The 25,753-nt window shown below is 38.5% G+C and overlaps 4 protein-coding genes and 1 long non-coding RNA gene across 6 annotated transcripts in view; 3 read left to right on the forward strand and 2 right to left on the reverse strand.

Annotated features, from left to right (window-relative positions):
- Window positions 1-2,051, forward strand: part of LOC104736079 (nudix hydrolase 19, chloroplastic-like) — a 4,359-nt gene extending 2,308 nt beyond the window's left edge. The window contains exons 2-7 of one of the 2 annotated variants that reach the window (XM_010456002.2): window positions 40-158; window positions 345-485; window positions 574-678; window positions 762-861; window positions 1,413-1,505; window positions 1,603-2,051. In XM_010456002.2, coding sequence (XP_010454304.1) covers window positions 40-158; window positions 345-485; window positions 574-678; window positions 762-861; window positions 1,413-1,505; window positions 1,603-1,886 — 842 coding nt within the window. In that variant the 3' untranslated portion in view covers window positions 1,887-2,051. Of the gene's footprint in view, window positions 1-11; window positions 159-344; window positions 486-573; window positions 679-761; window positions 862-1,412; window positions 1,506-1,602 lie in introns of both variants that reach the window. The other variant, XM_010456001.2, reaches the window with a different exon arrangement.
- Window positions 2,222-6,346, forward strand: LOC104736080 (NADH-cytochrome b5 reductase-like protein). Its single transcript, XM_010456003.2, has 13 exons — window positions 2,222-2,485; window positions 2,743-2,788; window positions 2,869-2,944; window positions 3,576-3,635; window positions 3,750-3,800; window positions 4,186-4,240; window positions 4,378-4,448; window positions 4,535-4,586; window positions 4,879-4,956; window positions 5,196-5,285; window positions 5,385-5,498; window positions 5,669-5,737; window positions 6,083-6,346. Exons 1-13 carry the CDS (start codon window positions 2,315-2,317, stop codon window positions 6,137-6,139), a joined length of 990 nt encoding a protein of 329 aa, XP_010454305.1. The 5' UTR covers window positions 2,222-2,314; the 3' UTR covers window positions 6,140-6,346.
- LOC109128338 (uncharacterized mitochondrial protein AtMg00810-like) lies at window positions 6,890-7,805 on the reverse strand. The gene is made up of 3 exons (XM_019234523.1): window positions 7,654-7,805; window positions 7,267-7,524; window positions 6,890-7,208 (listed from the first exon to the last, which is right to left on the reverse strand). Exons 1-3 carry the CDS (start codon window positions 7,803-7,805, stop codon window positions 6,890-6,892), a joined length of 729 nt encoding a protein of 242 aa, XP_019090068.1.
- Window positions 22,539-24,188, forward strand: LOC104736081 (putative F-box/kelch-repeat protein At3g24610). The gene is made up of 2 exons (XM_019234719.1): window positions 22,539-23,179; window positions 23,693-24,188. The coding sequence occupies exons 1-2, from the start codon at window positions 22,770-22,772 to the stop codon at window positions 23,919-23,921; spliced, it is 639 nt and encodes a 212-aa protein (XP_019090264.1). The 5' UTR covers window positions 22,539-22,769; the 3' UTR covers window positions 23,922-24,188.
- Window positions 25,165-25,703, reverse strand: LOC104736082. The gene is made up of 2 exons (XR_759521.2): window positions 25,546-25,703; window positions 25,165-25,466 (listed from the first exon to the last, which is right to left on the reverse strand). It is a non-coding gene; the product is annotated as an uncharacterized LOC104736082 (long non-coding RNA).

The following is a 25,753-nucleotide window of genomic DNA, read 5'->3' on the forward strand; positions in this document are numbered from 1 at the left end:
AAGAAGATTTGGTGTATTGGGCTGTTGATTTGGCTGAAGACGGTGTTGTTTCTGAATTAGGGGGTAGGAAGCTGTGTTTCGTCGAGCTTCGAACCTTAATGGTTGCTGCTGATTGGGCTGATCAACACGCTATGGATGAATTGGCTATTGCCGGCCATGTATGTGAGCTTTGATCATGCTTGAACTTGTTGTTGTTGGTTACGGTTGCTTTAAGAAGTATCATTATTGCTAAGTTTGCTTCATTTTAGAACTTAGGGGTAGTTTCTTGCTTTTCGTCCACAAAATTGATCTCAACCTATGTACCATCGTATTGGTGCTGATGCTTGTTAACTATATCATGATAGGCCAGGGCATTGCTTGAATGGCACAACGTATCACGATTTTGTGGATCTTGTGGAGGTGTAACTGTTCCAAGGGAAGCAGGGAGGAGAAAACAGTGCTCTAATGAGACATGCAAAAAGCGGGTTTATCCCCGTGTTGACCCGGTATATTGGTGGTTCCTTCATTTTTAGATTTCCCTTAAGAGTATGACATTGTGGAAACTCTGCTTGATTGGTGCTCTGTTTATTACAGGTGGTTATAATGTTAGTTATTGATCGAGAAAATGATCGCGCGCTTTTAAGCAGACAATCTAGATTTGTACCGAGAATGTGGAGTTGTTTAGCTGGATTTATTGAGGTATGAAGCTTTCACTGCTAAGTCACCTCAATTCATTTTTGATCAAGTATAATATTCTTACTGTCCTACGCTGCTTCTGCTAGCCAGGGGAAAGCTTAGAAGAGGCTGTGAGGCGAGAAACATGGGAAGAGACTGGTATTGAAGTAGGAGAAGTTGTCTATCATAGCTCTCAGCCCTGGCCTGGTAATTGAATAGTTAAGAAAATACGTACAGTTGTTAGTTTAGGGTTTGTCTGTCTTGCATTCATATATTCTATCTATGTTTATTAGCTTATGGCTTCCAACGTTTATCTTAGCTAATGTAGAATGCATGCATCCATGAGTGTGATAGGTCATTTGCTGCATACGTTTCACAGAATAGTGCTGCTATTGATGGACAAGTTAGTTGTAAAGCAGATTAATAAGGATCGGTTTCGTTATGAGAAAATTTGCATCTCATAGCATAGTAGTTCTTCAATGTATAGATTTGAAATTTGAATCACATTTTTTTTACAGTCAGAAAGGACTTAGTACACTACGTATGTTTATTACAGCCTTGTTCGCAGTATGTCTACCAAAATATTTCTCATGCTTTCCCATGTGTAGACAATAGACCTTGGATGCCTCTTCCATTGTTGCTACTGTTGTAACGTTAGGTAGTTAGGAAACTTGATCTTAATGCCAAAAGGGCTTTATAATATATTTTTTGAAATGCAAGTTTAACAAAAGCGAGAATATGTTGATCTTAAATTGCAGTGGGACCAAGTAGCATGCCATGCCAATTGATGGTCGGGTTCTTTGCTTACGCCAAGACGGTCGACATAAATGTAGACAAAGAAGAGTTGGAAGGTATAATATATACTTCCAAGTCTTTGGAGTGCCAGATTTTCGTTAAAATCCATCACATTCTTAACAATGTTTTCTTGTGATTGTTTTTGTTGCGCAGATGCTCAATGGCACTGTAGAGAAGATGTGAAGAAAGCACTGGATGTTGCAGAATACAGGAAGGCGCAAAGAACAGCGGCTGCAAAGATAGAGCAGATGTGCAAAGGTGTGGAGAGAAGCCAGAGTCTATCAACAGATTTTAATCTCGAAAGCGGTGAGCTCGCTCCTATGTTTATCCCGGGGCCATTTGCAATCGCGCACCACCTGATCTCAGCATGGGTAGATCAGGCTCCTGGCAATGTTCAACCCAAACAACAAGCTGGTGTCTCTCTCTCAAGTTTGTAGCTAGGAAACATGACTTCGATGAAACCAAACGTTTGCTATGGTTATGCTTATATTGATTTGATGAGTCCTTGTTGTATGGACTTGCTCCAAGTTATTTCTTGCAACAACAATTTACATATCAAAGATTTTACCTCAGTAATACCATATAAAGCTGTTTTCTCCTCTTTTGTTGTTGTCAAAAATAATTGTGTTTTTCAAAAACTGAACCTAAAACAAATGTTTAAATGTAACTTCTGTATACCATTTTTAAATTAAATTTACGATAAAGAAAAAACAAAAACAAATGAGGATTCCACCGTTGTTAAATACACATCTCCGTAGAGTAGCATAAGCGTTCACTCTCTTCCTTCTCCCAGATTCTAAAACCCCTCTCTTCCTCCAAAGTCCAAACCATTTTGTTATTTTTTTTTCCGAGATCTAACAACACTATGGCAACCACCTTCTTCCGGCGACTCGCTAGGTCAGCTCCAATCGCATTCCCCGTCGCACTTGGATCCCAAAGCAAAGCTGGTTCTGGCGCTTTTCGATTCTCTGCCGGTGCGATCGCGGCACTCTCCGGCGGATTCTCTTACTATTACCTAGCATCCGGCAACAATCTGGTGAATTTTTCTTTTGTTTTCTCCCTAATATTTCTTATATCTATCGTCTCTGATCATTTCGAATTCTTTTTTTTTTTTCTGCCGAGCTGGTTTGATTACTTCCTCTTGCATTTTGTTCAGTGTATGTTTTGTTGTATTTCACATTCAATCAGACGAGTTTAGACGAACTATACGAAACATATTGATCTTTATAATAGCGTTTTAGTTCTCAGTTGATATGGCTTTTGTTTATAATCGTTTGTGGTTTATGATCTCAGGTTTATCTAGATCAAGCTAAGGAAGAAGAGACTGGACCAAAAACAGGTGCGCTGTTTGGATTTATTTATAGCGTGTATTTCTCACTCTTTACTCGAAACTTATTGTATTCTGCTGTGTTATTTCAGCTCTAAATCCTGATAAATGGCTCGAGTTCAAGCTTCAAGACACTGCTAGAGTTAGCCACAACACCCAGTTGTTCAGGTATTTGCTTGACTCACTAATTCTTTCATCACAAAAAGGCATATTACCTTTGAATTTGTGACACTTTTCAAGTTTTTCATAATCTGGTAATGTGTTTATCACTATTACTTTGGGACTTACATTTTATATTGTAACTGGGATGACAGAAGTGCTCTTTTTTTGTTAACCACCCGTCTTTTATGTACATAATGAAGAATAGGCAAGGAAAATATATACTGTCATAATAGCGAATAGTTACTGAACAAGGGGACTTTTATATGGTTGTGGGATGCTATGAATAACTGTCCGGTGAATGCTTGTTTGTTTCTCATCCTTCTTGTGTAATTTCCAATACATGCTAAGTAGTTTGTATCCCTTTACTGCACAGAGGGTATGCATTATGAACCATCGGCATGATTGAGTGTCATTTGGTTTTCAAGTGATTTAGTTTGTTAACTCTCTAAGCTAATATATATCCATATCTCAGTAATGGGAATTGCTGCTATTAATATGGTTGGAATCCGCAGTTTAGGCGTCCAAAGTTGTTTCTTACTATCTCTAAGAGCCTCTTAAGCTCGTATTGCATTACTCGTGTATTTAAGTCCATTTCTAAGCTTTGGTTTACTTGTTTTGGCTTTGCTTTGAAATCTAGGTTCTCATTTGAGCCCTCAGCTGAATTGGGTCTACATGTTGCTTCTTGTCTCCTGACAAGGTATGCTGTGTCCACACTTGTTCCTCTTTACAGTAAAACTATTTAATTTTGCACGAGTTGTGAAATTTTTTCAGTTGAAGTTGCAAGGCTTATCTTTCCGTTTTCTTTGTACAGGGCTCCTTTAGGCTATAATGCTGAAGGGAAAACAAAATATGTCATTAGACCGTAAGTTCAGCTAAATTTCTTTTACCAGCTTTGCAGTGTTTTTTTTTTATGTCCGGACAACCATTGCTCTGCTAGCCTATCTGTTGCATATTTTCACTTTTGTTGAATGGCTTTCAAGGAGGCCATTTTTTTCACACCGAATCTTCATTTAATTAGTCGTTTTTACCTTTTTGTTTTGATGATATTCTAATGATATCTGTCATTAAGAAAATAAATCTTGGAAATTATGCAGACATATGTGCCTTTATAATTTCCACCTTTTGGATTAGTCAGAATACAAATTATCATGCAAATAAATCTTCCAGATTATTATTTTTCTAGCTTTCAACTATAAGATTTATAACACTTTGTCCTTACTTATCTTCTATTTGTGAATTGATCTCAGTTACACTCCTATCTCTGACCCAGAGGCTAAGGGCTATTTTGATTTACTGATTAAGGTATGAATATCCTGTTAATACACTTGTGCCTAACTCTACCTTTGCTACTATTTTCTAGAACAAAAGTAGATGTGTTATGATTGCACGCATTTCCTGGAGTTTTATTTTGTTGATGTAGTTCACTGTTTTTTTTGCAGGTATATCCAGACGGAAAAATGAGTCAACATTTTGCCAGCTTAAAACCCGGGGATGTGTTGGAAGTAAAAGGGTATAGTTAAATATAGCCTTCTTTAATTACGGTTGGTTATAGTTATTTATTTTCTATGTGGTATGTAACTATTTCTTTTCTTGTAGACCCGTTGAAAAGTTCAAATATTCGCCGAATATGAAGAAACATATTGGCATGGTATACTCTTATTCCCTTGTTACAACCAACTTTACTGAAGGTTTCTTGCATACAATTTGTTTTGTTTATATGGAAGTTAAACTTTGAAGATATGGACTGCATTATTAGGTTTTTTTCTCATCTCAGTGTATAGAACTATTCGCCTGCTCTCGTTTGTTGATATGCAAGTCCTTCGAAATTTGACTGTCGCATGAAGTTCCTGTTTAGTAGCATGATTCACTGACTTGTGATCAGTTTTTGTAATAAAAGATAAATCCTAACCTGTGATTTTGTGTTGGAAAAAAACTTGAAGATTGCTGGTGGAAGTGGGATTACTCCAATGCTTCAGGTGATTGATGCCATTGTGAAGAATCCCGAGGACAACACGCAGGTGACCATTCTATTATTATCTTTAGTTTTTATTTTTCCCCATAAAAAAACTTTTACACCTAATATTGAATTATGTGATCTGTGCATACGAATATTTAACTACTTCCTATACTAGTGCTGGTTTGTTTACCAAGATCTTGAAATTGTTATCCTCTACAATTCATTTCAAAATCAACTGAGGTTTTTCATTAAAAGAAAAGTGTGTTAACATGGAGCTTAACAATTTCTTTGTGTGCACAGATATCATTGCTTTATGCCAATGTTTCTCCAGATGATATACTTCTGAAGCAGAAGCTTGATGTACTTCAGGCTAACCACCCAAATTTGAAGGTAGAGTTCTCTTGGATTTATCATATGATTAGTTTGCTAGCTAGTTACTATTAGCATACACACGTTTCCTAAAAATATGTTGATCTTAAAATTCGACAGATATTCTACACTGTTGACAATCCTACTAAAACCTGGAAAGGAGGAGTTGGTTACGTTTCAAAGGATATGGCTCTAAAAGGCTTACCTCTTCCTGCAGACGACACTCTTATCCTTGTAAGTTACCTTATTATCTTCTGAACTTAATTTTCCTGAGAGAATGACAATGAGGATGCCAAAACATTTAGCATTATAGATTTGGATCTAGTGACAAAATAGGTTATGGTTTAGAATCAAAATATACATTGTTAATAAATTCATACTTTGTGGTGGTCACCCTTATTCAGGTATGTGGTCCTCCTGGGATGATGGAGCATATATCTGGAGGCAAAGCTCCAGACTGGTCACAAGGAGAGGTTTGTACCAATTCATCAACATCTTTTTTTCTTGGCCATCTTGCTTAAATGTTAGTTAAACCTTTGCGCTGAGAGTGCATTGGTTTACATGCAATTAGCAACACAAACGATGTTGAGCTTAAAGAGGCTTTCGGACCTTTAGGGAATGTGTGTCAATGAATTATGAGATGGCTCTTGAAAAAGCATACTCTTTGTTATTAGGACACGTCTGATAATTTGATAGCAGAAGAAGTTGAAACAAGTCATGGAATCTGTATATATTAGTTCCAGAAAATCAATCAATCAAATCAGCAAAATGCAGAGCAGTTCATGTCTAATGTCTTGTTGGTTTTTTTTTTACCGCAGGTCAAAGGGGTACTCAAGGAACTCGGATACACAGAGCAAATGGTTTTCAAATTCTGAGAGGACGAGAGAATCAGAATGCCATAGTTTCTGACATTTCATGTAATAAAGTGTCCCCAAAGCAAACATTAATTGATGCAGAGTGAACATTTGAGAATTTTCCATTTAGATTTCATGTCTGTGTTTTGACTTAGCTCTTGCGCTTGGAGGAAGATCCAAACTCAAGCAGTATAATTTCTCACCTTGGCTTAGACCTTTCTTGTTCAACCGTAGTTTATTTGGCTCTGATTTGACTAACACCTACAAATCAATGTCCTCTACTCAATGTCTGTGTAGAATTAGATATCAAATTGACTTGCTTTATTGAATAACTTTGATTTGATATTTATACAGAACGGATTCAACATAAGATAACCTCTAAGTCCTAAGATATCGAGACCTAAGCCTTATCACAATAGGACTCTAAACACAATTGGACTATAACACATATTATCCACAATATTCTCCGTAATACTCCTCCTCACGTTGGAGTGATAAGGTCGTGAATACCCAACTTGGGCATTATGTAAAGAAACTGAGGTCAGCTTTGGTCAAAATGTCAGCTAATTGCTCACTTGACGCCACATGTTTAGTAACAAGAATACCATCAGGTATCACATAACAAACATCATGACAATCATTTTCGATATGCTTAGTGCGCTCATGAAAAACCGGATTCGCAGCAATGTGAAGAGCAACCTTGTTATCACAAAACAAACGAGTAGGCGCAGATTGTTCAATACCTAATTTCGTTAACAACTTACGAAGCCATTAAATCTCACGAAGGGTCATGGACATGGCACGATACTCGGCTTCAGCGGAAGAATGAGACACAATCTTTTGTTTCTTGGTTTTCCAGGCAATAGGCGAGCCACCAAAAAGAACAACAAAGGCACTAAGAGAACGTCGAGTGATAGGACAGGAAGACCAATTGGAATCACAATACACCGTGAGAGACAAGTCAGAGTCTGCACAGAGAAGAATACCTTGCCTTGGCGAACCTTTCAAGAACTTCACAACCCGCAAAGCAGCTTCCCAATGAGCTTCACGCAGTTCTTGCATAAACTGAGATAACACATGGACGAAATAGCTGAGCTTAGGGCGAGTATGATGAAGATACAAGAGACGACCGACCAAGCGATAATTACGGAGTAGGATTTGTCAACAACGGACCATCATCGTCATCCAAATCATGATTCTGTTCTAAAGGTGTGTCAGCCGGCCGTGAACCAAGATTGCCACTATCGGCCACAATATCTAACGCATACTTGCGTTGAGATAGAAAATTTTCTTCGGAACCCCGAGATACTTCAATACCAAGAAAATACTTCAGTTTGCCCAAGTCTTTCATAGAGGAACACTTCCCCAAGTAATGCTTGAACTTTTGGAGCATGTAGCTATCATTGCTACAAATAAGAAGATCATCAACATAAATCAACACACAGATGTTAATGTTCTCACGAGAGTGCGAGAAGAGTGAATAGTCATCATAAGTTTGTTTAAAACCAAACCAAAGCAATGCATCATAAATCTACTTGAACCAACATCTAGGAGCTTGTTTCAGCCCATACAACGACTTCCGGAGACGAAAAACTTTGTCGGGATGAGAATGACGAAAAGGGTGTGGGAGCTTCATATAAACCTCTTCCTCAAGATCACCATGAAGGAATGCATTGTGTACATCCATTTGAAAAACCTCCCAATTATTAGCTGCCACAAGTCGGAGAATAGTACGCACAGTGGTCACCTTAACAACCTATGCAAAGGTCTCATGATAGTCTTCCCCTTCGACTTGTTTATTCCCACAAACAAAAAGACGTGCTTTGTATCGTTCTAGAGAGCCATCAACATGATATTTAGTCTTATACACCCATTGACTATCGATAGCCACCTTACCATGCAGGAGATTAGTAACATCCCATGTACTCTTGATTTCAAGAGCATCTACCTCTTTAGCCATAACATCATTCCATACTTTAATGCGAACAACTTCTTTAAAATTCTTAGGTTCAACAGAACGTGTGATAGCAGCCAAATATGCGAGATGACCAGCTGAAAAAAAGCATCGGAAATGTAATCTGTCAAAGGATACAAAAAGTTACCTTGGAGAGTCGACGAAGAAAATGACGCAGAATTGGATGGAGCGTGAGGGGTTATTAAATCACTTGTAGCATTGTAAATAACATAGCCTTTAAGACAAACCGATTGCTTATGCTGTCGTTTTCCTTGACGAGGAGGTGTGGCATCAACAAATGGAGCCTAAAGAGCCGGAGTTGAAACAGAGAAATCATAATCGCCTACTTTGTCCGGTGTTGGACGTGTCGACGAAGGAACAACAGTAAGTTCACGAGAACAATTATCCGAATCCGTGATAGCGAGTGGTTGCGTACCAGGAACCAGCTCATCAACAGGATGTCGATTAGCTGCAGTGTCAGATGTTGAAACAGAGACCGGTTTAGAAACGGAAATTGGTTCAACAGCCAAAGGTGGTGTACGAACATGACTCGACGTAGAAGAGGAAATATCCGAACCGGGCATCGGAGAAGGAGAAACAAAACTCCCCCTGTCCGAGAGAGGAGTAGGAAATAACCAATCCTTATCGAAGACTGCAGGAACACGAGTAATTGGCAATGGTGTAACGTCCGATGCAGCAAAGGGAAAAACATCCTCCTAGAACACTGAGAGAAACAAGAACCAAGTGGTAAAAGTTTTGGATTATTATTGACTTGGATAATCTTTACAAATGAGTATTGTGATAGTTATATACAACTCTTAGAACACTCTAGAATTCTCTCAACTTTTCTATATGTTATACATCTATACAATGCTTAATTACTGCTTATGGATGAGAGGGAATCAAATCGGTTTTGAATTGAGACAATCTTCATCTTCTTTGTTTCTTCCTTTGCAGGTACAGGTTTTGTCTTCTTCTGCAGCTCTGTTTTGGACTTCCCAATTGGGCTTGACTTCTCCAATTGGGCTTGAGGTAATGGACCTGTATTGCTCACACCCTCCCGCAAACTTGGAGTGGGTGGTCCAGCCACACCGAGTTTGAGACAAAGATGATTGAAGTCTCGCTTTTGTAGTGACTTTGTGAAAATGTCAGCGAGTTGCAGGTACGCCGAAACATGTATAGTTTCGATTAGTCCTAATGCAACCTGCTCGCGGATGTAGTGATAATCTGTATCAAAGTGTTTTGAACAATTATGAAGAGCTGAGTTGGCACTGAGATAAACTGCAGAGAGGTTGTCACAGCGGAGTGGTGTTGCCTTTGGTTGAGCTATGCCAAGATCACGAAGCAAGAAAGAAAGCCACTGGATTTCATGAGCTGTTGCCGTCAATGCTCTGTATTCTGCTTCGGTGGAGGAATTAGAGACTGTAGCTTGTCTTTTAGCCGACCAAGAGATGAGGTTTGGTCCAACAAAGGTGCAGAACCCTGTTGTAGAACGTTGAGTGTGTTTGCAGCCACCATAGTCACTGTCACTATATGCTGTCAGCGACATATCTGCATCCTTCTTGATGTGAAAACCGAGATTGAGAGTTCCTTTCAAGTATCGTAAGATTCTCTCGAGGAGGCCAAAATCAGTGACAGTTGGGGAGTGCATTCTCTGACAAACAAAATTGACAGCATATTGTATATCAGGTCTAGTGATGGTAAGGTATTGAAGTTTACCCGCTAGACTTCTGAAGTAAGTAGGTTCTGGAAATGGCTTCATGTTCAGCTTGTCAAGACGTTCAGGTAGAGGAGTAGGCATGGAGTTGCAGTTGGACATGGATGCTTAATGCAGAATGTCCTTCGCATATGCCGTTTGATGAAGAAACAAGCCCCCAGTGTATGATTGTATCTCAATGCCAAGAAAGTATCGAGGTGGTCCTAGATCTTTCATGGAGAATCAGTTGTTAAGGCTATCAATGAGAGCTTGGATCAGTGAGTTTGTGCTCCCAGGTAGGAGTATGTCATCGACATATAGAAGAAGGACCAGAGACTCTCCATTTTTTCTGTAGGTGAACAGTGATGGATCTGACTTGCTGCAAACAAACTCAAAATCGATCAAGAAGTTACTGAAGTTATTGAACCATGCTCTGGGTGCTTGCTTCAAGCCGTATAAGGCTTTTGTCAATTTGCACACATATGTTAGGTGGTTGGGATCAACAAAGCCTGGTGGTTGTGACATGAAGACTGGTTCATCAAGTTCTCCATGGAGAAAGGCGTTGGAGACATCAAGTTGTTTGATGTTCCAACCCTTTGCAGTCGCTACATCAAGTACCATCCTTATCGTTGCTGTCCTGACTACCGGACTGTAGGTCTCTAGATAGTCTAAGCCTTCTTCTTGGTTAAACCCTTTGGCCACAAGCCTAGCTTTCAGCTTGTCAACTGTTCCATCAGGTCACATCTTGGTTTTAAACACCCATTCACAGCCTAAAACATTCATTTCTTCATCTGGTGGGACTAGAGTCCAAGTATGTAGCATATTAATTGTTGGCATCTCATCATCAACAGCTAGATTCCATCCAAGGTGTTTTAATGCAGCAGTAATAGACTTAGGTTCTTCTATACTGAACTTGGACGTTAGGAGAACATACCGACTGTTTGGTTTGTGAATTCCTGCCTTAGCTCTCGTAGTCATAGGATGAAGGTTGTCTTGGTGAGCTTCTTCAACAATATGCATTGGTTATGGCTCATTTTTGTCTGATTCTGTATTCACATTTGGCTCATTGTTGTCTGATTCTGTATCCAAATCAGGTTTTGTAGGGAGAGCATTGTTTGCAACTATTGTTGCAGGTGGAGATAGGACCCGAGTGATTTGAGGCTCAACGACTTGAGGTGGTGAAGAAGTCGCTGATTGCCATGCTCGAAGAAAAGGAGTTTGGTATCTTGGTGAGAGAGACTGATATTGCTGTTTAAATGGGAAGGTGTCTTCATCAAAAAAGACATGTCAAGATATGTAGACCTTCCCTGTTGGCGGATAAAGACATCGATAGCCTTTGTGTTGTGGACTGTAGCCGAGAAACACACATTGGAGAAACCTTGGTTCAAATTTATGATGTGTCAGTGGTTTCAAGTGTGGATAACAAGCTGCACCAAAGACTCGTAGCATGGAGTACTCCGGTTTTTGATTGAGAAGAGCTTTAAGTGGACTTTGGTTCTGCAGAACTGTTGATGGGAGCATGTTACCAATGACACTTGCAGTATAGAAGGCTTCTACCCAGTATTTGAGTGGTGTGTGACTGTGGAACAACATAGAGAGACCCAATTTTACAATGTGGCGATGTTTACGCTCAACAATGCCATTTTGTTGAGGTGTGTAGGGGCAAGAGATAAGATGTCTGATTCCTGTATTAGCAAAATGTTGTTTAAGTTGATGATTGGTGAACTCTCCTCCTCCATCGCTCTGAAACACTTTGATCTTTGTGTTGAACTGATTTTCCACCATTTTTTGAAGTGCAACAAACACTGAGTAGAATTCAGACTTTAAATGCAGAGGATAGAACCAGGAATAGCGAGAGAAGTCATCAACAAAGACTGCATAGTATTTAAAACCTTGACTCGATACAACTGGTGAGGGTCCCCAGAGATCACAATGGACTCGATCTAAGGGGTGCAAAACACGAGACTCTGAATTAAAAAACTGAAGTTTTGAACTTTTCCCCATGTGGCAAGGTTCAGAAATTGGGGTAGTGCTGCTCTTATTTACTTCAATTGCCTTGCTATTCTTGAGTTTTTGGAGAATCTTGAAGTTTGAATGACCAAGCCGATGATGCCATGTTGCTTCTGAAGTTGCATAATGGCGATTAGAGAAGAGGGTAGCAAACTGATGATTCTCCAACACATAAAGACCATTATGCCGATTTCCCTTTGACACCACTTTCTGAGTGTTTAGATCAATAACGCATATCTTATTAGAATCCAATAATACTCCACAGGGATAGTCATCACAAAGCTTAGATACTGACAAGAGTGACTTCTTAATTCCAGGACAAATTAAAATATCATTTAATGGAATTGTACTTGCTGGTGATGTCAAAGTAGTATAACCGACATGTGTGATGGGTAGGTAGGTTCCATCAGCTACCATTACTGTATCATTACCATCATACCTTGTTGTTGACTGAAGTGTTGTTGCAGAAGGGGTTACATGAGCTGAGGAGCCTGAATCTGTGATCCACTCTCTTCCTTGTTCATTAGCAACTTGCAGAGCAGCAAAGGCTTGGTTATCAGAACTCTGGTAAGTGTTATCGAACCTGTTATAGCACTTCAGAGCTGTTGATACACAGAGTTTTAAACCCTATTTTCCTACTGCAAGTGCACAACAAAGAAGTAGTATTTAGGGGTCGAATCCCACGAAGACCAAGTTTTACTCTATGGTTCTATTGGTTCAATTTCAAGCTAAGACAATTCAAAGTTGGGTTTGTTTGGTAACAGTAACGCGATTAAAACGGTATAAAAAGGCAATAAGCAAAACACTAGATCAGGGGTAATTCTCGGGAATTTCAGAGATAGCAACTAAACAACTATTCAGGGCATAGATTAAGTACCAGTCTAGAACTCAAACATAAATATAAACTGATCCACTGTCGTGGTATCAATAACTCTATCTGATCGATTCTGTGCGGAAACGCGGAGCACGTGCTCAGACATCCGGAGCACATGCTCGGCGGTCCATAAACCCTAAACTGTCGTTTGAGCCCAGAATCGCAGACAAGCATTAAAGAACAGGAATGATAAGTTCACAAATCACCTACACATCAACTTTCGCAGGTCTAGGATAATTTGCCCACTAATGTCTTTTCTAGCAACCTATTACACTTTTGATGAATAGATAAACCTAGAATCATAGATTGGGTGATCAAATCAACCTAAGCATTAAGTCTAACAATAGTGAAGACAATCGATTATATAAAGCCCTATTTGTGTTCTGTTGCTAACCCATGAAACCCCTTTTGAAACCCCTAATCTAGCAAAGAAAACTACTCAGACATAGAGAAATGAATCATAGCAAAAGATGAGAAATTCAATGACATAAAAATAAAAAGGGTTCAGAGAATGCTTCACAAGGTAGCCGCTCTTCTCCCTCTCACCAAAAATGTCGTTCCAAAAACAAAAGAAAAAAAGTATATTCTCTCTCCTAAAAACCCTAGGTTAAATAGCATACAACTAGAGAAAAATAAGGAAAGAATCCAAATTCAAATCTTTCTATTAAAAAGCGATCTCAGCCCTCTTTCTCTCACAAAGGATCGCCTAAAATAAGGGGAATTAGGCAGGGAATCGGCGCCTAGATGCTTGCCACGTGTCGTCATGAATCCGTAGAGTTGGGAGCATGTGCTCGGAAATCGGGAGCATGTGCTCCTGGGTCTAAAATCAGCTTTTCTGCTCCAATTCAACACCTTTCTGCTCCGATTGCTCCTGCTGTTCTAATCATTGCTTTTAGCTTCCTAGCCTCTTATTATAACCTGAAAAGGAATCAAACAACTACAAAACTATCAAATAAACGAGGTCAAAGTGAGTCAAAACCGTAACATATCAGCCGTATGACCTGGTCTTCCACATATCTGACAGGTGGGACGTGAGCCAGAGTTGTTTGTGTGCTTTGATGTTGAGAGAATCCTCTTCCTCTGGTTGTATAGCCACCTCTACCACGGTTGTAACCTGAGCGTCCTCTTCCTCTTTGATTACCAACATAGTGAGCTTCGCTTGTCTGTTGAGTCTGAAAAGCAATATTTGAGAAGACGGAGTTGTTTCCTTCATACGACTGCAGCTTGGAATCGAAACCTTCGACCTCAGAAACTACATCAGTAAACCTTGGTGGTGAGAGTTTAGTGAGAGAGCTTTGAATGATTGTGGTGATGGGGTCATAATCTCTTGTCAGACCATTGAGAAAACCGAAGATTTTTATGGATTCATCAACCGGTTTCCCAATGGCACTAAGAGAATCACAAAGACGCTTGAACTCACGAGTGTACACAGCCAAACTTTTGTTGGTTTTTGTGAGGAGTTGCAAGCTCCGACGGAGAGAAAACTCTCTGGAAAGCGAGCTTCTGTTGTAAGATTCAGCAAGATGGAACCAGACAGCTTGAGATGTTGACAGAGTATGAACAGAGCCCAAAACTTCCTCAGAGAGTGTGCCAAAGATTCATGAACGAACCAGTTGGTCGGTGCAGAACCAAGATTCATAGAGAGGGTTGGGTTCTTCAGTCTGAGTATTGTTGCGAGTGACTGGTGGAGGCGTGACACTTCCATTGACGAACCCAAGGATACGTTGACTGGAGAGGAGAGATTCAAACTGTGTTTTCCACAGTAAGTAGTTGCTATCAGTGAGCTTTAAGGTGACGGAGCTCAAGACATGAACGTTGCTTGGAAAAGGGTAGGCCAAGCAAGGATTTGCAGTATCGGCCATGGAATCACCTGTTAGGGTTCACAATGGGTCTGCTACCATGAGAGAAACAAGAACTAAGTGGTAAAAGTTTTGGAATATTATTGACTTGGATAATCTTTACAAATAAGTATTGTGGGAGTTATATACAACTCTTAAAACACTCTAGAACTCTCTCAACTTTTCTATATGCTATACAGCTATACAATGCTTAGTCACTGCTTATGGATGAGAGGGAATCAAATCGGTTTTGAATTGAGAAAATCTTCATCTTCTTTGTTTCTTCCTTTGCAGGTACAGGTTTTGTCTTCTTTCGCAGCTCTGTTTTGGACTTCCCAATTGGGCTTGACTTCTCCAATTGGGCTTGACTTCTCCAATTGGGCTTGAGGTAATGGACCTGTATTGCTCACAAACACGACATCTCGTGACACTAAAAACTCCTCTTTAGTAATGTCAAACACCTTCCATCCTTTCTGAGCAAAGGGATAGCCAACAAAAATACACAACCGGCTTCTCTCTGCAAATTTATCTTTATCACGTGCGACATGGTGAACATAACAAGCAGACCCAAAAACCCTCATCTGATTGTAATCTGGTCTGGAACCATGAAGTATCTCATACGGAGATAAGCCATTATGAAGAGACGAGGGAGTGCGGTTGATCAAATATGCCGCAGTAAGCACAACTTCTCCCCAAAACTTAACCGGTAGTGATGCTGGAAACAAGAGTGCTCATTCAACGTTAAGTATGTGACTGTGCTTTCGTTCCTGGCGACCATTCTGTTGAGGAGTCGCAACACATGAAGTTTGATGAACTATTCCATGTTCTCTAAAGTATGACGCAAGAAACATAAATTCTGTCCCATTATCACTACGAACTACTCGAAAGGTCTTACCAAACTGTTTCTCTGTGTATGCAAAAAAATTAGTAAGAACCATACGTACTTCTGGCTTTTCAAGCATTAGATAGGTCCAAACGGCTCTTGAATAATCATCGACGATAGTTAAAAAATAAACTGCATCATAGGATGATGGAACGCGATACGGACCCCAAACATCACAATGAATCAAGGAGAAACACTCTGTTGATTTATTAGTACTTGGAGGAAAAACATATCTTGTTTGTTTGGCTTTAAAACGCACTTCACACGAACGAGAGCCAACAAAGTAGAAGAACTAGAAAACACCAGTAAATACGAAAGAACTGAAAAACTAGGATGACCCAAACGTTGATGCCACAAGGCCTGATCAGAAGAGACGCTTGTTGAGTGAATTTTTGCTGTAGCCACATCCGTAAGATAATAAACTCCATCATGCTCTTCATCGCTTCCAATCAAAGTTCTCGTGAAACGGTCCTGTAAAACACAAATTATGTCAATGAAGGTAGCAACACACTTTGTTTGTTTGACAATTCTAGAAACAGATATCAAGGTGCGCGTCAATGATGGAACATAAAGAACATCGAGTAACGCTACTTTGTTCGAAAGAGGAAACACTCCCATAGTTAGAGCAAATGTTTTGCTCCCATTCGCAAACCCCATCGAACATGGTGGTATAGACACAACATTAGATAAGAGAGAAAGGTCCCCAGTCATATGATGGGAAGCTCTAGTATCAAGAACAACATTGCCAAATTTTGTCTTACGGGACAATTTATCAGAAGTCCCATTGGTTGTTTGACCTTTGAGCATCTGGGCTAGAGCTTGCAATTGTTCTTGTGTGAATTCAGGAAGGTTAGTGGAATTGGAGCTCGTTGCATGAGCTGTCATGGTATAGCCTCTCCCACGTCCAAAACCGCGACCTCCTCTTCCTCGGCCAGCTGAACCCTGGCCACAACCGTTACACTCAGTCCACCATTCCGGAAAACCAACAATTTGCCAACGCTCCTTCTTTTCATGGCCTGAACGCCCACAATGAGAGCACATTACCGAACGAGAGTTGATAATAGATGAATCCAGTCTTCCTCCACTCCGCACCTCTGACCGTGAAGGAGTCGACACACTCTGTTCACCTTGAGCTGCAAAGCCGATGACCTTTTTCCGCTGTTCATGAACCGAACCAAAGGCGAAGCTAGACGTTTTTCTTCTCTAATAACACGAGAATAAATTTCACCAAGGGAAGGCAATGGATCCATTGCAATGAGATTACTACTAAGACCTCCAAACCGTGGGTCGTCAAGACCAAATATAAACTGGTGGATCTACTCCTCTTCTCTTTCTTTTTCTGGTTCAAGAGTAGCACCACGCGTGCACAATCCACACTTACAAATTGTCAATGGTTTGTAAGTCTGAATTTCTTCCGAAAGGTGACATAGCTTCCCATAGTAATCAATAATCGGCTGTCCAGATTGCTGACAAGCCGCTATTTGAGCCTTGATTTGATGGACTCGCACCTTGTTCCCCACTGAGAATCGTTGCATTAAATCCAACCACAAGTCATTTGCCTCAGATGTGAATGTAATTGTGGACTTGACTTTTGGTTCGATGGACGTACGGATCCATCCAACAATTATTGAGTTGACGTCTACCAATTCTCAAAGTTTGGATAAACAATAGAAGGTTTCGTGATTATTCCATTGATAAACCCTGTTTTGTGTTTGGCTTGCAGAGCGTTGGACATCTCTGTAACCCATTCGTTGTAGTTTTCACCATTCAATAACACCGACAAAATCATGGAATCAGGATTGTCGGAGCGAGAAAGAGATAAGGAGACACCACCGGCGGCTCCGGCTGTTGAGCAACAGCTTTCTTTGTTGCAGAAGAAACTTCCTCTAGCGTAGACATGATTTCTTGTCACGCAAGAAAAACACTTTGAAAAGAAAGAGAATCGAAACTATCGATCAAAAGAGAAAAAAGTTCAGAAAAATTTATGTGAATTTGGCTTTGTAGAATTAGATATCAAACTGACTTACTTTATTGAACAACCTTGACTTGATATTTATACAGAACGGACTCAACATAAGATAACCTCTAAGTCCTAAGATATTGAGACCTAAGCCTTATCAAAATAGGACTCTAAACACAATTGGACTATAACACATAGATTTGACGGTATCCACAATATTCTCCGTAAGTATCTTTTTTGAAAAGAAAAATGATTGCCAGCTACTTGAAATATAAGCCAACACATGACCACACATACAAACAATATAAATGTCATGTTAACCACGTGAACTATTGTCATCACATAAGGATATCCATAAACAAATATAGGTTATGTGTACAACACCATAAACATTCAATTCCGGTGTTTGGTTGGCCGAAATTCGGCATTAACCAGTGTTGACCAACATTGACTAGTGTTAACCGGTGTTGACCAGTGTTGACCGGCGTTAACCAGAAAATATTCAGAAAAAAAAATTTCCTACTAAAAGTAATTTTTTTGTTTTTATGTATTTTTGATAAATAAATTAAAAATATTAAATGATTTGTATTATTTAAAAAATAAAATATAACAGCAAAAGTTATACAACAAAAAAATTTGAAGAAAATTATATACCAAAAAAAGTTAAAAATTATATGGCATACAAAATTTGTGGTATATCTAGTAGCTAATTTTGGTAATATAGAAAATATACCAAAAATAATATAATAAAACTATACCACCAAAATTTTATGTGTAGTAATTTTTTTTCATAAAATTATAACATATATATATATATTCTTTTTAAAAATCATTTTTTATTTTGTATTTTCAAAGGTGGAGGTTTTAAATATTTTTTTCAATTTACTTCTTTATAAGATTATGTCATTTGAAATATATCCAAGACATTTCTAATTATTTATTTGTTTTTAATAAGTAGACTAGTTTGGCCCACTTAATCCGTGATAAAAACAAGCATTAATATCAATTAGACGACATCAATTATTTAAATGAAAATTTTTTAAAAATCATCAGCTTATCAAAAGTAATGAAAATAATTTTTAAAAAAATCTTTAATTTTTATTGATTTTTCAAATAAATCACAAAAAAAATTGTTCTTATCAAATAATCTATGATATTCACGGAATTTGTCAACCGAGACTAAACATAAAATTGACTTTCTAAACTAAATTTTAAATTTTACAATTTAAACGAATTTGTTAATAGATAATCAAACCGTTAAATTGTTGCGTCTGAAAATTCAAGCTCATGTTTTATTTGACAAAATCAACTGGAATTTGTGATTTTTAATAAAAAATCATGACTTATTTGGAAAGTCAATAAAAGTTAGATATTTATTCCACCAAGTCTAAAGTTATATTTTGACATTTTTCCCATTATTTTCTTATTTATTTTACATTATTGAATAAATTTGAATAAACTGATGAATTGAGACTCGATGACACTGGTTTTTCTCTTCTAACATGCTCCACATATGATGGTTTTTTTCTTAATGAAGCATTCATTAACTTACACCTCTTTGATGATACTGCGAGTGGAATAGTAATTACACATGCTCCTAAGAGAAGAGAACACATGAACATGGTAGGGTCTATTTTGCTCCCTAAACTCATCTTTTTGATTTGTTTCTTTTTTTAAGCTTGTTTTGAATTTTGGATTTAGACGTTTGAAGAAATCTCAAAAGAGTTTAAGAGGGGTGTATGTAATCAATGATTTTGGAAGATTTTGGATTTTTATTAAATTCACATGTTATTCAATTTAGAATTTTAAAATTCTTTTCTAAATCTAGTGTTATTGAAAATGACATTTTAATAAAATCACTCAAAATGTCTTGTTATTCAAACAACAATTTTTAAAAATCATACAAAATCAACTTTTATTGAAAACATAACTTTTTTCTTTAAAATATCATAACAATGATTTTGGAAGATTGTTAGAGATTTTGAATACATTTTTACACTACAAAACCAATTTATAAATCACACCTCTTTTACACTGAAAAAATAAGGTATTACATAAGCGCAAGTATAAAATATAATTAAAACCATGCCCGGTCAATAATCACGTAAGGTTGATGATAAAAAATTGTCCCTGCGTATGGGTCAAAAGCCAGAAATGACGCCATAATACAATCAAGTTAAGCATAAATTAGGAAATGTTTACAATCATTATCTCATCTTTATGGTCATCAAATGTCATCTCCCATTAAAAACCAAAATAACAAAGATATAAAATAATGTTTCTCTTTGTGTTTGTGGGGTGTGCTTTGGTAAAAGAAAAAGGCAAAAACTAAAGTTGTGACACGAACGACACAAAAATTATTGTAAACAAAGTATTGACGAACACAAGAATGTAAAAGAATCATTCTTTTTTATTGATCTTTAGGAAACTCTCTCAGATCCTAAAGCTATTTTTGTTCTTTCTCAAAACTCATAAGTTATACCACACATTAGCATCTCCCCTTATATAGAGAACTCAAACACCAAAACCTATTTCTATTAGATTTTGTATATATTTTAGATAACTCCTAAATATAACTTGTCATTATTTTAATCCTTTAGAAACCACAACTTGGTAGGATTAGGACTCCTTATGACTCAAGCTTTCTTCAAGGTTAAGTCAATAATCTCCCTCTTAAACTTGAAGTCAGTTTCCTCCAAATATTGAACTCCAATTAGCTCCCTCATTTCTTTAAATTTAATTCTTTCTAAAGCCTTAGTCAGAATATCAGTTTTTTGCTCATGTCCAGGAACATGTTCCACCTCTGTTTGACCATTCTCCACACATATTCTTTTATAAAGTGATACCTTGTGTGAATATGCTTGTTCATACCGTGAAAAATTTGGATTCTTAGTTAAGGCAATGGCTGATTTGTTATCGACCTTGATCGTGACTTTCTCACCAGACACACCTGTAACTTCACCAAGTAAATCTTGAAGCCATATGGCCTATCGAGCTGCTTCTATTCCGACCATGAACTCGGCCTCGCATGACAACAATGCCACAGTATCTTGCTTCTGCGAACACCATGAGATTGGGCTGCCTCCAAGATAGAAAATGTGACATGTGGTGATTCTTCCATCATTTGGATCCACATTGTGACTACTGTCATTTTATCCTATCAACCTTGGCACCTTTGTAGCAGACCGTTTAAACACTACACCGAAGTTTGTAGTGCCTTGCAAATATCGCAACACCTGTTTCATCGCAACACCATGTGAAACTTTAGGAGTTTTCATATACCTGCTTAACACGCCTAAACAATAATTCAAGTCTGGTCGTGTGTGAAGTAGATAACAAAGACAGCCAACATTCTTCCTAAAGGTTGCAGCATCAATATCTTCTTCCTCCTATGCTTTTGCCAATTTCAAACTGGTCTCCATTAGCATAAGAGTTTGATTGCAGTCTTTCATGTCTGCTTGTTCGAGGATTTTCTTAGCGTATCGTTGTTGAGTTAGCATTATCCCGCCTTCGAACTGACACACTTCAATTCCCATGTAGTAGTTAGTCTTCCTAGATCGCTCATGTCAAACTTGGTTGCCATCTCTGTTTTGAACTCATTGATAACATGCATGCTTGTTCCTGAGACAAACAAATCATCTACATATACACCAACTATGAGTAGGCTTCCTCTTACTTCTTTGCGGTAGACCGATGGTTCTTTAGAACACTTCTTGAACTGCAACTCAACAAGAATATGGTTTAACTTGTTGTTCCATGTCCTTGGAGTTTGTCTTAACCCATATAATGCTTTGTTGAGTTTATAAACCTTGTCTTCGCTCCCCTTTACCTCAAATCCTTCAGGATGTGTGACATAAACAGTTTCTTTTAACTCACCATGTAGAAACACAGTCTTAACATCAAGGTGATGTATCTCCCAACCGTTAGAAGCTGCAAGATTGAGTAAGAGTCGTATAGTCTCTATCCTGGCCACTGAAGCAAAGACTTCGTTAAAGTCGACCCCATACTGCTGAACATAACCTTTTGCAACCAGTCGCGCCTTGTACTTATTGATAGTCCCATCCGAGTTTCGTTTAAGTTTGAATATCCACTTTAAAACTATTGGTTTAACTCCAGCTGGCAAATCTACAAGGTTCCATACTTGATTTTTCTTGATCGAAAGGAACTCATCTTCACACGCACATATCCACTCTTCGATCTATTTTGCCTCATAGTAATTTCTTGGCTCATTGTTCAAGCACATAAGCAAGAACTCTCTTTCTTCTTCAGCTAAGAAGACATAATCCTGAAGATATTTTGGTTTTACTACCTACCTTGTTGTTCGTCTTAGTATCGACTGTTCTTGACTCTGAACTTCGTCGATCTCTTCATCATTAATAGAAGATACAGAGTTGTTGTCTTCGTTCTCTTCATTGCTTTCTCGATGTTGATCCACATTAACACCATGTTCTGCAACCGATTCTTCTTCATTCTCTTGTTGGATGCCTCGGTTACCAAAATCACCAAATACAACCCTGAAACTTCCACTCTGTTATGCATCTCGACTGTTAGCACTCCAACTCCAACCTTTTGTCTCATCAAACACCACATCCCTGCTTACAATTATTTTCTGAGTTTGCGGTTCTAGAAGTCTATAGGCCTTAGAACCAGGTTCTGTCCCGAGATGAACTGTGGTTCATGATCTATCATCTAGCTTTCGAAAGTGAGGTTTGTCAACCTTAACATATCCAATGCAGCCCAATACTCGAAGATGATCAATATTCGGTTTCTTGTTCCGTAATGCCTCACATGGTGTTTTATTTGCAAGAGATCTTGTTGCAATCTTGTTTAATAAGTAGGTCGAATGTCTGATGGCTTCACCCGAGAAATAGTTTGGAACCTGCATGTGCTCATGATGCTCATTGTCATCTGTAACAATGTCCTGTTTTATAATTATAAATAAAGAATTTTTTTGAATAATTCAGGAAAATAAATTACAAAGGAAATTGAATTAAAAAAAAAAGAAAAAAAAAATCAAGCAACAAAAAAGAAGATTGAGCAAAATTAAAAGGGTAAAGGGAAGAAAATGTAAATACGAAAAATGGAAAACGTTACTATGTAAATTAGCAATTTACTATTTGTGTGTTAAAAATAAAAAATATATAAATAGGTGTTAAGAGATTTTAATAAAAGAAAAAAAGAGAGGATTAGAAAAGAGAAAAAAAATAAAGTATACGTGTTTGGAGGCTGCGAGGAGGATCCCTCAGTCTGGGCAGAGGTATTCGACCCAAAGTTGCAAACTTGGAGTAGAGTTGTTATCCCGGACCAGCTGATGATGACAGAGGCTAGGAAGGTGGTGCAGGGGGAGGAGACTTTACTGTGTCCTGCAACTTTCCGAGGGTACAAGGTTTATGGAATGATTTTAATTATTGTGCAACAGATAGATTGTTATACTGTATGCATGCCGACGGGTATATAATGTGGTGTGACCCTCTGAGCGGGGTAAGGCAAGGGGCCATGGTTTGGAGGAATGTGTATGGTTTAAATGCTCTGAAACCCTTTTTATCCATTTTTTCCGATCCCGATTCCAGTTTGATCTCTTTCCGTGGGGACTTGGCGGATGTGTGGCAGTGCTATTTGCTCAATCATGGTCACAGAAACGGCCTCTTAGGCTTCATGCCGGACAACAAACTCCTCACCTCTTCTCGTGGCAACATTCTCGTCTTCTGGGACCTGCTCGTTGCTGATCCCAAGACACTGGAGATTTGGTGTGCTGAGATTTCGATGCAGATGTGGGAAGGCGACATTGGGGGAACGTCCTCTGGTCCGATGCTGTCTTCTCCACTTCCCCCCACCTTGGCTTCCAGGTTTCCTACTCTGTCTCCTACTCTGTTTCTGTCCATGTTTGAATTAGCTTCTCTACTTTTTTTTTTTCACTTTTATTTAAGGTTTTAGTGAAATCATTACTGTTGTATCATCAAACTACATTAAGTTTGCTCTCGTTCCTTATATCTGGCTCCCCTGTTGGGTTTTCTTTTTGCTTTTGAATATTATCTGCTTTTTTTCATTGCACCACAGTCCCCTTGTTCTAAGTTATGTTTTCATTAGCAGTTTTCTCAGGGTTAATATTTCTGCCATTGACATCATTTATCCGCAGGTACCTACTATTAAATTATTAATAATTAAAGGCGCATTCCATGCCTGAATCAGTTTATACCTTGACTTAAGATAGAAAGATAATCACACCTGTTATACTTAGGTTTGTTTAGTGGCTCCTTCTCCTGTAGAAGATTGCAAACTTTTTTATTCAAGCCTACGTTATTACCTGTCATGAAGATTTGTTTTTAAGTGCTCTCATTTCGAGATGCTCATCTCTGCAGATTCCAGTTCAGGATGGCCTACCATTGCCAAAATAGCTCGTGGATCTGGTTATACATTCTGGAATGGTTGATGACACTGATCTGGCGTTATTTGAGCAACGTGCACACGGTGATTTTGACACACTCCCCAGTCTCCTTGGCAGTGTATATCAGCAACCTGTTGGATCAAATGGTGATGAAGGAGGAAGTAGTAAGAAAAGAGGTAACAGTCATGCGGGAGTCTCTCTAACCAAGGAGGTAAAACAAAGTCCGATCAGGAGCACGAAAGGGTATTCCATTTTCTGAGGATGATCTCAGGTGATATTTGTTTATTTATAGCTAGTCATTTGCTGCTTCTTCTCATTCTTTTAATATTATTTCCATGTTTATTCTGTGTGTCTTCATTGTGTTCGAGAACATTGACAGTATCTCTCTAGAGACAATTTTAGGTACTCTTGGGTGTCTAATTTTGTGAACTTTTGAGAAGTCCAGAGTTTTCAAAGTCATACTGTACTTAGAATCAAGGCTCTCGCTGGAAATATAAGGTTCTTCGTCCCTACTATCTGAGACTTTAATTTATTATTTTAAAGAAGGATTGGGTTTGTTTTTAGGGGGGGGTGACCTCAGGTANGGGGGGGGGGGGGGGGCTGACCCCAGGTAACTAGCTAACTCCGGAGGATACAGGGAAGGAAAAGTAGAAATTTCTTTAAGTGGTTTTAGTTTCCTGATATTTTCACAAGTCTCAGATTTTATTGAATTTTTAACTTGGCATGGGACAGAGAAAGCTGTTCTCATAAATTTTCTTTACCTCCCTGTCCTAGTTGCTATATCATTACATCCACCATGTTACACCATTCGTATAAACTTCTGTTTTGCCTGCCATTCATCTTGATCTATTTGGTGGTTTACATGTGCTTTTCCGACAAATTGAGTACGGGAAAGGTGATCGGCGTAGCAATTTCTAGAAACTTTGTAGTAAACAAGAACGCGAGCGACCCTCAAAAGTGTTTCGTTCGTCTGAACTCAATGAACAAAGACAGAAGGCGATCAAGCACTGCTCCAGTCCCTGGCTCACCAATGAACATGGTTCAAATGCTGTACACCAACGGCTCATAGGTAACACGAAAACACCTTTTTGTGACAGTGCACTTCGTTTTAGGTGTAAGAAAGATGTGTAAAGGATTTAGTGAACATTCAAGCTTGTTCCTTTTAAATGAGCTTTCTTATTACTACTTAGCTTGTGGGGATTGTTATGAGGTTCCAATAAAGATGATTAGGTTAGTTTGTGAACACGATAAAGAAGCCTCTGTTATGAAACTTGCAACAAGATAGACAAGGCAACATCATTGTTTACAGAATCTGAACCTCTGGGAAACCTTGTTATGTAATGTTTATATACATAATTACAATGGCATTCCGGTTTGGTTCAACTGGATACTTTATACAGGATCGGAAATGAATTTCATTTGACTGAATATATATATATGAACGTGAAGACACCAAAATCAAATAGTTTCGAATTTTGTGATAACACGAAATGTGGACTGGTCCCAAATTTTATTACAAGCGGGTTACTTATCAAAGAAAAGAGAATAATGTCAGTGAGCGATCCAACAAGTGAAGCAACCAAAGCTTGGTGACACAACACAAACACGTTTCAAAGGAAAATATAAAATAACGACAGATTCTCTCAGTAATTCCCAAGAACAAATGCTGAATGATCGCTTGAAGAAACCTTTCCTCCATTTTGGTTTACTGAGACGGTTTCTCCTCTTCTTTCTTGGAGGATAAATACCTGTCATTAAAGCACCATGTATGAGATTGTTTCCTAAAAGTTAGAACATATATGTGGGTCTCCGTAGAATAGAACTTACCCCTGGGCTCTAGCCCAACGAGAGAGCTGATAGAGCTGTACAGTCTCGTTTGATGCATGGCACGCAAGTAGCAAGTAGTTGCGCGGTTGCACCATCCAGGCAAATCTCATGAACAATGCAGAGTAAACGCACATCGCTGTACAAAACCAAAAGATGTAATGAGAGGCTTAGCTAATAACAATGTTTGCATATAAAGGGGGGGGGGGGG

Source organism: Camelina sativa, chromosome 13 (assembly GCF_000633955.1).
Source record: "Camelina sativa cultivar DH55 chromosome 13, Cs, whole genome shotgun sequence".
Taxonomy (NCBI): Eukaryota; Viridiplantae; Streptophyta; class Magnoliopsida; order Brassicales; family Brassicaceae; genus Camelina; species Camelina sativa.